Raw genomic sequence first — 14826 nt, 5'->3', positions numbered from 1 at the left:
TTCATTTCATGAGTTTACATCAACTTATAGCTCTGTACAGGTAATTACAGTTTTGCATAAGGGATTAAGATGATGCACAAAATTTACTGGAGCAATTTCCTAACAAGAACAAAAACTTGAGTGACTGTACCTGGATTTTGTTCAAGTGATTGCTGAAGTGGCTTAAATTTGCCACACCTAACTCTAAAGCAGATGGTATTTTTGTATTCAGTCTGACTCATTCTATACTTCAGCAGGATCAAAAGCTTACAAAAGCTTAGGGTATCAGCTGCTAGAAGAAATACCCTACAAGATACTTCTCTAGAAGGTGAACAGCTGATGGCCTGTATAAAGCCACTGGGCTTCTCTCAGGATCAGAGACTTTATAACACCAAGCATCCCAAAGCAATTCAGTACTTCTCCAGTTTTCTGCTGGCTCTGGCCTTCATAAGTATACTTTTTATCACCTTTCCCCTCTCTACACACAAGAAAGAGGCTCTAGACATTTCTAAAAGCAAACTGCTGGGAACAAGGAACACAAAGCTTAAGCTATGACTTACTGTGGCTGAGACAAAAGAACTAAAATCAAAAATCCAAGACAAAAATCCAAATCCAAGAAATTAAACAGGGAAAAATCATTTTAAAGTATTATTAAACAGGGCATATTGGATACCTTGACCACAGCTTAAAAAGCTATTGAAACACAGACAAGATAAATTTTTAATCAAACATCTCAGCACTGCATCACTGAAGTTACTAAGAAGACTAGTCGAATCTTGGAGTGCAGATGGATCTCCACATTACTAAAGCTCAAGGAGAAACTTAAAACATGTTTCCCTACACAAAACTCATTGCCTCCTTCCAGTCCTTCCTGCTGCTAGACACTGACCTCCCTCCCAAGGTCTAGGACTCTCCCTACCACTAGCATTCTCTAGAATGTGATAAACACATTCTAACGTACAGTGTTGCTATCCCAAATATTTCTAAACTATGGCCTGTATCCTGCTATTTTACTTAGGCCTTGAGAAAAAACAGAAAGTTAAAATGGTTCCCATCAATTCTTTTGACAGTACAAGCTAGTAATAGTTCATCTGACCGTGAAACAGAATCTCTGCCATGAAAATTTAGCAAATAGAAATACTCATATACCTTGAAGCTTGACATTAGAAAAGACACACACAGTTTTCATGAGAATTACTATGGTAACTCTTTATCATGCACACAGAACTGGAAAATTTCAGACTAAAATAACATCACTTCCATAGACGTTGCACGTACAGGAAAACAAGAGTCTCATGAAAACAAGTATTAATCATTAATACTTTATCTACTTTTAATGCAGATTTGAATGGCTGCCAAAGAGGGGGAAGAAGCATCTGCAGGGCTGCTGTATCTCAAAGTTCTACACAGAAAGTTCATGTATGCTGACATGAGAAAGCCTGCTACAACTGATAGGTTAGGGAGAGGATATGACTATAAAGTAAACAACTCTCTAAGACAGTCACACTGAATCACCATCCCACCCTACATTTCTGCGTTGATGTTTTACTTCAGAATTACCTAAAAGAACATTGTCATCCTTCGCCATAATACCAAATGCAGTTTCCTAGTCTTTATATGGACTTCATTTTTAAATAACAATAGTTTGAAAACAAGTCTTTTCCTTTACTGAGATAGTACAACCCTCACTCAAATAACTTCAGAGTTGAAGCTGAAGTCTATTTTTGACAATCATGCATACTGTTATATTAAATAGGAGATTACAATTTGTTTGTAAAGACTTACTGTGGGACAAAAAAAAAAAAAAAAAAAGACCAACCACCTTTCTGGTACAACTCAACTTAGATACATATTACGTTCTAAACAAGAAAAAACAAGTATTAAGGTCACTCAAAATTCATAACTGAGATTTCAGCAAAATGCTGAAGTTAGCATTACTTGTTCTACAGACCAGCCTAGCTTACATGGAATTTGAAAGAGCTTTTTAAAAAAAACAAGATGGAAAAGCCGAGTTACAGGAACGTACTTCATTTTTAAAGCTTATGGTAATTTTCTTATTTATTTTTAAGTTTAATCATGTTCTCTACTTTTCAATATAAGACAGAACCAAGAACCATGAGCTTTTTCTGAAAATTATTTTTTTTTTTAGTGAAATCTCTACTTGAAGAATGAAATAAAATTATTTTTTCAGTTGTGTGCTGAAGAATGACTGTACAAACTCAATGGCTGAGATAGAAGATGTTATTAATATTACTAATGATATTAAGACTAAGTATTTGTACCAGTAATTATGTACAAATTGAGTCAATTAACTTCCTGAAAATCACGGCAAGAAAATAGTTGTGGTTAATACACTGAGAATAAGAACAGTAAGAATTTAGCTTTGAGCTTGTATGGACACAAAAACTTTTTAAAGTTTTTTTTAAGTGCTTCAATCATCAGAACAGAAATTGTGATGTTTGAAGGCAGGAAGCGTACCAATACTTCTCATTCTAAATGTCATATGGTCACGGAAAAGAACGGGGAAATTCTGTATATTCATGGGTAACTGAAATTCCAGCAAACTGTTTTTTAAAAAGGGAAACAGTTTGTCTTATATTATCAGTATGTAAACAGATTCTAATAATACTTTAAAGATGTTTTCATAAACATCTACAGATTTTCAACTAAAGCTTAAAGTAACACTTTAAAAATCATACCTACGGAAGTTACCTGGCCCTAAGTTTCTGTTTAAGAGGAAGGCATCTAGCATTTAGCAGGTTAAGCCCTGCAAATTGTCAACATAGTCTAAAGAGCAGTTCAATAGAATGTTGATTGCATTCAGTAGCTGTCTGTAATCGGGATCTATAATTAAGATGCATGGCCGTATGCAACTAGTGTCATTTGAGAGTTTACCTAGGTATTCAAGACAGCTGCACATGACTGACATACACAACAACAGTCTAACAGCAGACTCCTGCCCTTGTACATATGGCTGCCAGAGAGTAAGCTGGAGACTGAATCTTCCCGTGCAGCAACAGATGCCTGTTGGCAGGCAATGTACTTGAGCTTTAGGAGTCTACAACAAGCTGAAGAGCATTCTAACTGCACTAAGGATTGACTTAACCTTCATCGACTACAAGCAGTGCTTAGACACCTTGCATGTCAAAACCAACACACAAGCCTTTATGTTTAGGCATCTCAATCTCTGGAAGTCTCATGCCAGTATTCCTCCACACATGTGCATGAGTAAGGATTATTTCTGTACTCATGCAGCCAGTCAAAATAACTGCGTATACATCCTCCTGCTGCAATATGAGCATACTGATTGAAGAAGAGGAAAGGCACAATTAAGGATGAACAACAATGAAACAATGATGATAGCAAATAGTTAAGTGTTTCTACTGAGAGGAACCAGTGAAGTTAGATCATAGGAAACCTCATCCTAGATCTAGCACTCCCTAGTACTGATTTCTGTATGATCACATAGGGCACAGAAGTTAATAAAATTCTCTGCAATTTTTAGAGTTTTTTTCCCCCTATAGTTTGTACTCCACTTTTTACAATAGCGATAAGATTTTCCTGCCTATCTGCTCCTAAAACAGATTACACTGAAAGTTACTGCTCTGTTGTGTACATTGCCTACAGGTCCCTCAAGGCATTTCATGTAGACAGATGAGCTTCAAGAAGTGAGAAGCTGTTTACGGACATTTCTGGCTGGAGACCTGTAATCTCTGGCTGGAGACCTGTAATCTCTGGCTGGAGACCTGTAATCTCTGGCTGGAGACCTGTAACCAGTGGTGTCCCCCAGGGGTCTGTGCTGGGTCCGGTCTTGTTCAACATCTTCATCAATGACCTTGATGAGGGGATAGTGGCCACCCTCAGCAAGTTTGCTGATGATACGAAGTTGGGAGGATTGGCTGACACGCCTGAAGGCTGTGCTGCCATTCAGCGAGACCTGGACAGGCTGGAGGGCTGGGCAATAAGAAACCGGATGAGGTTCCACAAAAGCAAGTGTAGGGTCTTACACCTAGGGAGGAATAATTGCATGCACCAATACAGGCTGGGGGATGAGCTGCTGGAGAGGAGCTCTGCAGAGAGGGACCTGGGCGTCCTGGTGGACGACAGGTTAGCCATGAGCCAGCAGTGTGCCCTCGTGGCCAAAAAGGCCAATGGCATTCTGGGGTGCATTAAGAAGAGCGTGTCCAGCAGGTCGAGGGAGGTGATCCTCCCCCTCTACTCTGCCCTGGTAAGGCCTCATCTGGAGTACTGTCTGTGTCCAGTTCTGGGCTCCCCAGTACAAAAAAGACAGGGATCTCTTGGAAAGAGTCCAGCGGAGAGCCACAAAGATGGTGAAGGGCCTGGAGCATCTCCCCTATGAAGAAAGGCTAAGTGAACTGGGACTGTTTAGCCTTGAGAAAAGATGACTGAAAGGGGACCTGATCCAAGTTTATAAATACCTGAGGTGTGGCGGCCATAGCGGTGAGGCCAGTCTCTTTTCAGTGGTACGTGGAGACAGGACGAGGGGAAACGGACATAAGCTGCAGCACAGGAAGTTCTGCACGAATGTGCGTAAGAACTTCTTCACGGTGAGGGTGATGGAGCACTGGAACAGGCTGCCCAAGGAGGTTGTGGAGTCTCCTTCTCTAGAGATATTCAAGTCTCGCCTGGACGCCTACCTGTGCGACCTGGTGTAGGGAACCTGCTTTGGCAGGGGGGTTGGTCTCGATGATCTCTAGAGGTCCCTTCCAACCCCTACAATTCTGTGATTAAGACACACTCTGAAAGGGACTGAAGTGGGGGAAATGGGGATCCAGCCTCAGGTGGAAAGCACATGGGTGGAAGCACAAGTAAACATCAACTTACAGGGTAGCCCACAGGCTCAGAGAACACCCTCCAGGTTCTCAGTGGAGCTTATTCAGAACAAGAGTGCCACTCAGAACTACAGTCCCTCTATTGACTGCCAACAGCACAAAGGGTTCAGATATCTCTGTGCAGGTCACAAGCCAAGAGCCTACTTACCATAAAATACAAGCTCTATGGAAAAGTGGTCATTCCAAATATCATATAGACTATATACATCATATTAAATAGTCTGGTACCCTGCAAAGGAGAGTGTCAGAAAATCCTACAGCACTGATGCACAGCATTCAAACTGAGCGTGGAGAGGACTTGTAACACTATGACCATTTTTTCAATAGAAAGGGATGTGAAGAAGCAAAAACAAAACAAAACAAAAAAAAAAACAACACAAGGAAAGTATTTCCTTAATGAAAATTTTAACTTCAAAAACAAAACAACAAAAAAAATAATAACACTGCAAAGATTTGATTTACAATTATGATTCTGAAAAATCGAACACCCTCATAAATTCTAGCTCAGACAACATTCTTTGCTAAGATGGTCCCCCAAACCAGAGTTCACTTTCTATAAAGCATCTTAGATATACAAAAAATAGTTTTTCAAAGTCATTTTACTGAGCGTGGATTTGGTATTGACTTCCCTGCATCGCCACTTCCCCTCTCTTTCTTTACTCTTCCACATTTCTTTACTCTGCAACTGAAACAATTTACACATGGATTTTACTATACCAGATGCTTCCTCTTTGCTTGTCTATTTCTACATTAGAATCGAAGTTAGGTCCCTGGATTTCCACATCTTAAATTACAACTCACAAAACAAAGTTGTACTATTCTTAAATAAAGCAGAACTAATCCAAGGAGCACATATAATTAATCACAGCAGCTAGCAGGGCAATATTTAAAATAACTGAGGCCTGCCTGGATTATAGCAACATTATTAGTATGTGATTAATAAGCAGTTGAAGAATTGCATTTGCTACACATTTGCTAAGTTATTTTATCTTGCTTTAAAGTTAGGTGGCAAAGTTTCAAGCTATAGTTGGGAGATTTGCTTTATTCAGTACCACGTTGTTAACCCTACCATCTGGTCAAACAGCTGAGGGAACTCAGACAACCGTATGGGAGGCCCCATGTTTCTCTCTGGGGAAGTATTTTTCTTACTGAATTATGCAATGGTTACCAGTTTCAAACTTAATGGAGTATGATCAAGAAGACTCCACATCAAATTACGTTGTAGATATACTTTTGTGGGCTTAGTTTATGAAGGAAATAAGATGGCACTTACTTGAGGACCAGGCTGACCCTGAAAAATAAGAAAATCATAAGGTTATGGAAAGCTATGACAAAGATAAGATCATTAACACTAGCAAAGAGTTAAAAAACGTTATGAAAGAAATAACAAACAATCCAGTAATAGTAATGAAATCAGAATCTGGATTTTTAAGTCCAATATTTAATTTCAGTGTTTTAATTCAAACTGAAACTCTGTTGCAATTAAGTGATTCCAGAAATAAATAACAATAACACAACTGAACCAGTATTTGAGAAACTTCATACGTTACGTAGTAATAACAATGCAAGTTAGAAATTACAGAAAGACCCAATTTAATAATTCTTAAGTGAGAAAGAATCTACAGATACTGAACTGATTTAGAAGTAGGTATTGGATGCTTTTCCTCCCTCGAATCACAGGAATAAGCCACAGTGAAGTGCTAACTACTGGCTATTGAATAAAGTCTAAAAACCGCAGGCACAAAAGGCTGAGGAAACAAGACTGTCTTTTTGCCATTCTTGCAAGTAGCAGAGTTTTCAATGAGTATAAACTGTTATTTAAACCAGAAAAACAGCAACCAATGAACACCTGAGATGTCAGCCCAAGAGACAGCTTGGGAACGTACTCATCCATGTTGTTTCCCTTACTTACCAACATAACATTTGGGACTACCTCTGCGCAGATAGAGAGATGCCTGCAAACTGAGGAGCTGTGTACATCTCGATTCCGTAAGTGCTTCCAGAGTAGATTTCCTATCTCTAATGCTCCTATTCTAGGAAAGTCAGTGAAAGTCACCAGTAGTTCTAGCTCACTTATTACAAATTATTTGCACGTATTAGAAACATAATGCAAAATAGAGTAGCTGTGAACCACAACCATCTGGTCAACTTGCACTGTAAGACATAGATGTCTGCCTCCTTAAAAAGGGACAAATTAAAAGAACAAAGCTAGGCTAGCCCTTGGAATTTAATTCTTCTGAACTACATAGATTGCTTCAAAAGTAATGTCTCCTATTTATTTTCATGGAAACCACAACAGATACAAAGAGCACAATAGAACTATTAGATAGAGCAAGTTCTCAGCTACACAACTCTGTTTTTCAATTTATTCTCCACCGGTAGCTGTGCATTTTCACCAGCAACAACTGTATGCCACGTTCACAAAAATCTGCACTAGCAGATGTGACTCACTACTGCCACTGCTGAAACACTGCATCCACTGCCTCACTGTGCTCACGCCTACCGTTTGGCCTCCACAAACACTCAGCAAACATTGATGAATGCCAGTGGGTGCCATTTTTTTCCCCATGGATGAATTCAATTCCACACCTTTGCTTAATATGCTCTTCCGTGTCAGAAGATACTTTGTCAGACTGTCCCCTCTGCTGTGATCTGTCACACAGTAATAAAATGGAACAGAATATCAGCAGGAAGGTTCAGCATCTACTGCCATACCATCATCTGCCTCTGACATTATGGGCCAACAAAATAAAATAGGAGACATTAATTTTGGAGCAGCCCTCTTGTTTTCTGTGAACAATTTTTCTTCAACTTTCCATCTGGAAAGCAGCTTTGCAAGGAAGGACATGGGAGTTACGGTGAACACGAAGCTGAACATCGATCAACAGTACACTCTAGCCACAAGGAAAATCAACAGTATTGTGGGTGGCATGAGGCAAAGTATTGCCAGCAGGTCAAAGGAGGTGATCCTTCCCTTCTACTCAACACTGGATAGACCTCACTTGGTGTGCTGGGTCCAGTTCTGGGTTCCTCAGCACAGAAAGATGTGAATATACTACAGGGAGATCAGTGAAGAACCACCATGGGAGGAAAGGTTGAACGAGCTTGGACTGTTCAGCCTGAAAAAGAGAAAGTTCAGGGCACAAGCTACCCAGAGACTTTGTGGAGTCTCCTTCCTTCCTTCAAAAGCCACCTGGACATGGTCCTGGGCAGCCTGTTCTGGGTAACCCTGCTTGAGCACAGGCTGGACCAGATGATCTCCAGAGTTCCTTTCCACATCTATTAATCAGTGATTCTGTGAGACTTTGAAAAAGAAAATGCATTTCAACAGAGACATGCTATTTACAAGAAAAGCAGCTGAAGAACAATTTATTTATTTTTACTTTAGCAGTTATTTTTTGTGCTAATTAAAACGAAACAAAAACGTTCTTAATTTACATGCAAGCTTAAAAAAAAAAACAAATAAAATATTAGAAATAATGTTAGAGAGAAATCAGTGAAAATACAAAGTTACTGTGGCTAACCTAATCCTTACACTGAAGGAGGCCTAAAACATTCCTTGTTATAGACACTGTAATCTCGTAATAGTTCCATGTGAGAATACTGTTGTATATGGGTTTTCAGATAAAAAACTGACAAAAGTTTGCCAATTCTAATACAGAGATTTCACAATGGCTCAGTTCTGTGAAATTACATCTCACTTGGTTAATGAACAACAGAGGCCTTGGAGTCCTCTGCACTCAGCTTTTACCTTCATATTCCCATCAATGCAGGTTTTAAGCCATCATATGCTCCACTTGATCCTAAAAGTCACTGAAATTGCTTACTGATGCAGTATTGAGCAAGCTGTACAATAAATTGATATAAATGAACTGAGACCTATGCATACAAACTTTTGTATATAAAAATCACAACACATTTGTCTCTCAAGCGTATTTAAAGATGTAATACATTTTGACCAAATCATGAAAGGGTTTCCAAGGTACACAAAAAACTTGAAATCTGAAATCAACAAAATGCTGATTTAAAGCTGTAGAAGGCAAACAGGAAAAAAAAAAAAAAGAAAAAAAAAAAAACAAGATTTGAAAACTGACACATTATTCTTCATGTTTATTTAAGACACATAGGACATTCAGTGTTCACAGGATACATGCTATGTGTAAGATAAAGAGATAGACATATATGATAGAAACACACTCTGACAAAGGTAAAGGATAAAGTCATGCTCCCATGAAAGCGTTTTCTACTCTCAGCCTCAACAGAACAACCAGCCTGAAGTGTATCTATAATTACTAGTTTATCATATCTGAAATACAGAAAGAGAAATTAGATTTTTTAAAAGACACTCGTTTTTCATGGTGACACAGAACTCTGAGATAATGAGAAATATAATAGTTGAGTTACCCTTAATTTCTGTAGACCTTCTACCTTGCAGTCATCCAGAACTTAACAGAAAATGTGGATGCTGAATATTGAAGTACTCATAGCACAATTTTTTGATCTTGCTAGCTACGAGGCCCTTGAACATAGAAGCAACTTTGCCTTGATGATGATAATTATTTTCTGGTTTTAGTCATTCTCAACCCTTCAGCGTTTTTGGGCACTCTTAGATTCTCCTTGCCCTACTAAATAGCAAATGCAGTTTCAGTATAGTTTTCTCACTGATGATCCACTGACATCAATGAGAAGATGCAGCAAGGACTGTATTACAGAAATCAGCTCTGCTTGAGAAGGCACAAAGAAGCTGAACAACTGGGAGACAAAGAAGAGGAGTTCATTTTGCCTTTTCTCAACATTGTATACAGTGAAAATAAAAAAACAACTTTCAATTATGATCTAATTTCTTTGGAGGAAACTCAATTAATACGTTTTTGCTCCCAGGAGGCCTCCAAGATAACTGAAATCACTCTGACTCAGTGTTACATGAATTAGTCCTAATGCACATGACTTGTGGATTAAAAGGTTTTAGCTAGTTCTATTTATCTTAATTTAGAATAAAAACAAAATGGGTGAAAACGCTAAGACTGAGAAGTCACCAAGCCAGCATTACTCCATTTAAAAAATATTAATGAATTATCCTTTATTCTTATGTTATTTAGTGTAAAACTCAGACATCAACTGCATACTGAAAGGGGAATATGTGGAATATATGTGGGTGGAGATTTTGTTTTAGATCTCAGTGAAGGTGAGCAGGATTTGTATTAACACAGCTCATAGTAGTTTGGCCATATATATTTTAAAACAGTGTAACTTAATTTAATCTTCCTCAAAAAAAACTGCCTCATCAATCTCAATATTAACTGGCTCTCAAGGACTGCCATTTGAGCTTTGCTTAGATCCATACTCTGAAAGTGGTTTTAGTCTACTCTCTAGGATTAGATCAGGTTTTGAAAATCTATTTGGGTTGCTACTTTTTTTCAGCACTGTTTTAAGTGATTGCTCTGAGTAGAAGGCACAATAAGAATGAACCCTCTTGTTCTTCCATAGATGCATCTCTTCAAGGCTAACAATTAATCTTAGTAATAATTTAAACAGAAGCCAGAGATACACAGAAAAGATCACCTGTTCTGAAAGAATCTGAACAGCTGAAATAAAAAAAAAAAAAGTGGTGCATTATTTTGCTTGAATTTGTGTTAGGAAGTATTAGGAAGAAGTCAGCAGAGGCAAAATAACACCTGAAAGCAGTCTGCAACGTCCAGCTGTAGTTCCAAAACAGATAGGGATGTCTTTGGACAGCAGATGCTCATATTCTTCAGCTTGAGTTGGAAAGTTTAATAGGGTTTCATTTGCTATTCTTAATCTGTCTCATTTAGTGTGCTGTGTCTCCCTACAGTCTGTTCTCTGTATGCACTTAAAGAGCAGTCCCAGCACTATAAACTTACCTGGTGTCTTTATGCACTTAATCTAAATTCTTATTGTACAGGTAGCTGCTTAAACTATCATGTTTTCAGCACTCTTCAGAAGACTTCACCTTTCTGTATTTCCATTTATTGTATTTACCAACTTAACATGCTATTTGGCAGGAAAGAAAGTGGTTAAGTTTGAAAGCCATTTCTAATTACCTTGACTGAAGGACTTATACCCTTGGTTGCTGACCAACTTTCATGCAATTTAACCTAGCAACTGTGGAATGTAAATGACAATAAAAGAGGAAGATAAAGATATACAGTCTAGACAGGTCAAGATGAAATCGACAGCTAAGCTATTAATCTGCTAGAAGAGAAGATTAAAGGATGTCTATTGCCCAGAAGCAGCAAGCATTGCAGAAGTGTTACTTCGCAATAAAAAGAAACCTCAGAAGCATAGGAAAAATTCTTAAGAGAAGAAAATGGAAGCAAATGCTGCAGGTTTACGAATAGAACTTACAAAGGAAATGGGCTTTTAGTAAGTGAAAGGACAAAAGATGCGTTCAAGGTATCAAAGAATAGAGTGGTCTTGGAAAAGGAGAAAGAATAGTGGAAACTCATACACGAGAAACTGATCAGAATGCCTCGTATAAAATAACTTCAAAGAGCCTCGTCTTAATGAATATCTAGGATAGTATACAGATACATGGGGCTATTCAGATGTAGTTAGCCAACAAAATCCAGGTAGAGAAACAAAAATGCAAGAAGGAAAAGCCTGCAAAAAGATGAAACACACAAGAGCCGTGGATATGCTGCCAGAAGTAATGCCATGCCATATCAGAGACACCACTTCACTACTTTTCTGGGACATGCTCTGGACAAAGAACTTGACTTAGGAACACCTGTCCTACAGCCTAATCCAAATAGAAAACGATCAGAGAATAGGAACAGCGTATCTGCTTGGGTAGAGGCAGAAGACTGAAGTGGTTTACTGACACCTTTGAAGCCTATAGTACCAAGATTGAAATTATGCCGAAGCAAGACAATATGTGATTAACATACATTTCAGTATGAGAAATTCAAAAAGCAGAAACTGAGTATGTGCAAGACCTAAATTACACTATTTTTGAACAAATCACCTACCAGCTTTCCATCCATACCAATCGGACCCTAGGATAATCAAAAGCCAAAACAAAATTGAACAGTTAAAATCAGTGGGGCACTGAAGTTGAGAAAAACATACAGACTCAGGGAATACTGCAGGCTTTAGAAGATGACTAACTATATCAGCAATTAAATGCAGTAGATTAAAGATATTTTGAGAATCAGGGCGCATAAAATAAACAACCAAAGGAGCAGACTTAAGACAGAAATAATAAAAACAGCATGATGCAAAGTAGCCAGAAAATAGCTGTGTTCAACATGCAGTGAAGGAATTGTTAGGTTGGATAATCGCAGTGGTACAACATAACCAAATGTATGAAATAATGCATCTGGTCTGTGCATTTTCTTTTACATTGAAAAAATGGAACAGTCTTTTTACAATTACATTGTTGCCAGATAAAAAGAAAACTGTTAAAATCTCATAATTAATGTATTTGAATTACTATTGTAATAATTGTTTTTAATAAGAAGCATCAGCTCATGCAGTTCATTGAGGTGCTGAAGATTTCCCCCTATATTTTGGCCAGGAAATACAACCTAAATCATGGGCTGTACTGGAAACACAGACATATAGAAGGAAACAGAACATCAGTTGAATGTGCAGTTCGTGAAACTCATCATTTTTGCTGCGTTATTAGCTTCCTACAAAGCCTGCGGGCTAACCTACGCGCCAGTTCCAATAGTAAGTTGCTGTGTCTGGATAGCCCTACAGGAATATAACCTCCAGCTTTTTCTGGGATTTACTTTCATGTCACAGATAAATTATGTTCTGAGAACGTGAGGCAATATGCCAATATCTGCATAATCACTATTTTGTTATGTTCTGATGTCCTGGGAAAGGTTGTGATCATTCAGAAAGCGTACAAAATGTTTCAAGTTTTTTTTTTTTTAAATCAGTTCTTCCTAATATCTGACAAAGAAGCAACACTTTCCAGTATATTATCAGGACAGTTTTTATTACCACTCTTTCTTAGTTGTTCTTGATCCCATGCTTCTAGCACACAAGCACACACAAAACACTAATTTTCTCAAAGTTACTTAAATTTCTAATGATATTTCTGTACATCCCAACAATCAAGATCAATCTGCAAATTATTAGCTTTCCCAGATTTTTCTAGAATTCTAACAGTATTTTTATCTAGTAACATTTACACACAGTCTGCTGCAGGTGCCAAATCGAAGGCTAAGTTGAGCTCTGGCTGTGAATTTACTTCTAGACAGCAAACTAAAGATATTAACAATGGAAATTCAGCAGTAAGGTCACGGTAAGTAAGTAAAGCTTCCCAAAGGGCTGTGTAGGCCTGCAGCTAAGTTTTACTATTGGGTCTTCTGCTAGTTTAGCCCAAAAGATTTCATTATTATTATTATTATTTTTTTTTTTTTTACGACAAATGAATGAAGTAATGACTTATGCAAGTATTTGTAGAAGGAAAATTCATTATAAGGGTCAAACTGCTGGCTTAAAGAAGTTAAAAAAATCTTTTGTAGCTGTATCACTGCTTGTATTTTGTAAATAGGCACTGTTTACCACAGAAAAGAAAAATCTATTACTTATCCTCCCTTACAGCGAAGAACATTTTAGCTACTGTTATTTTTATCGTCTGCTCTTTATCCGTAGCTCTGCTTCTGAATTATTGGACTATATATACCATCCTGAAGAGTTTTAGTAAAAAAAAAAAAAAAAATCAGAAATCCAGGAGAATTAAAAGAAGCACCTGCTCACAGCTGAAAATCATACGCTTTCTCCTCTTTCATTCCATCTGTATCAGGACTTTTTGGTATCTAATTTAGCAAAGACTCTTGGGATTTCCTCTATAGGATAGAGCAGTGAGAAACGTGCTTGAGACATACTGCTCTACAGGAGGAAAAAAGCTGACTATAAAAGGTCATTAATGTGAATTTGAAAAAGCATTATTTCTTTTTTTACTGAAAAAAACATTGAAGTTACCGTCTTTCCTCAATTGAGGGAAAAAACATTTTTCAAAAGATTGGAATAATCTGAATTCTCTCAGCTGATACAGGCTGGGTGAGACAGATCAGCTGAAGCAGTGCATGAGACTACTTCAAGATGCACTGACCAACCCTTAATACAGCAATACTTATTGAAATTCATTACCTGATTGCACTAGAAGTCTCAAGGAACACTCAGTGGCATCTTCATTAGTTTTGAAAGAAAGACTAAGAACTGCAGTCTATTTTTGACTTACATTTAGAGTGACTGTCTCCCAAGCTACGTACTGTTGAATTTGCTTCTTGCTTTGTTCACTAATTAACTGCTACTATAGTTTAACATGTCAAATCTTCTAAAAATAAAACAAAAAAGCATGAACTTCTGTAACACAATTCCCACAGAACATTGAAAAAATTAGACAATATAACACTAGAGAAGAGGATGAGTAGGTTTGTGCAACAGACACAGACATCAGCTATTTGTTTCCTTAGAAAAGTACTACAGGAGGTAGATCTTCATATGTCATTTCTAGGCTTCCATTACTCTTTTTCTAAAATATATGCCATTATTAGTTATTTGTTTATGACGTTACTTATTTTCCCAGATCCCCAAAAGCAAAGACACTTGTACTGTGATTTTCTTTCCCTTAAAAAAATACCTAGCTTTTTACTTAGCATTAACTTATCTAATAACCCTAAAATTGAGAGGGACAACACATGGGAAGAATGAGAATGAGTGCTACTTAACTTTCATATCATGACAAGTAACTTGTACTCAAGAATACCGTAAAATGTAATGCATCCCAGAAGATAGAAAACTTTAATCAGATTTTTAATGCTACACAAAATTAGTTGCTTTCTATTTAAACTACATTACTCTGGAAGCATGCTTTTTAAGGGGTTAAGAAATTTTAAGCATCAGCAAATGCACCAGAAACTTTTAGATTATTACTATAAAAAAAGACAGCCAGTATTCTTACTTTAAGCAGATTTACTACAACACTTGTTTCTTTAGAACATTCTGAATGTGATAC

General features: G+C 37.6%; 1 protein-coding gene across 1 annotated transcript in view; it reads right to left on the bottom strand.

The window, feature by feature from the left end:
• The window catches only part of COL25A1 (collagen type XXV alpha 1 chain), a 126792-nt gene extending 114948 nt beyond the window's left edge, over nucleotides 1–11844 (bottom strand). Inside the window, exons 1-2 of the mRNA XM_085222295.1 lie at nucleotides 11822–11844; nucleotides 6106–6123 (exon numbers count right to left, since the gene is read on the bottom strand). Coding sequence (XP_085078421.1) covers nucleotides 6106–6123; nucleotides 11822–11836 — 33 coding nt within the window. The 5' untranslated portion in view covers nucleotides 11837–11844. The remainder of the gene's footprint in view (nucleotides 1–6105; nucleotides 6124–11821) is intronic.
• Nucleotides 11845–14826: the final 2982 nt, after the last annotated feature.

Source organism: Meleagris gallopavo, chromosome 4, assembly GCF_905368555.1.
Source record: "Meleagris gallopavo chromosome 4, MGAL_WU_HG_1.1, whole genome shotgun sequence".
NCBI lineage: Eukaryota > Metazoa > Chordata > Aves > Galliformes > Phasianidae > Meleagris > Meleagris gallopavo.
The sequence above is the reverse complement of the archived record's forward strand: the minus strand, read 5'-3'. Positions and strand labels throughout refer to the sequence as shown.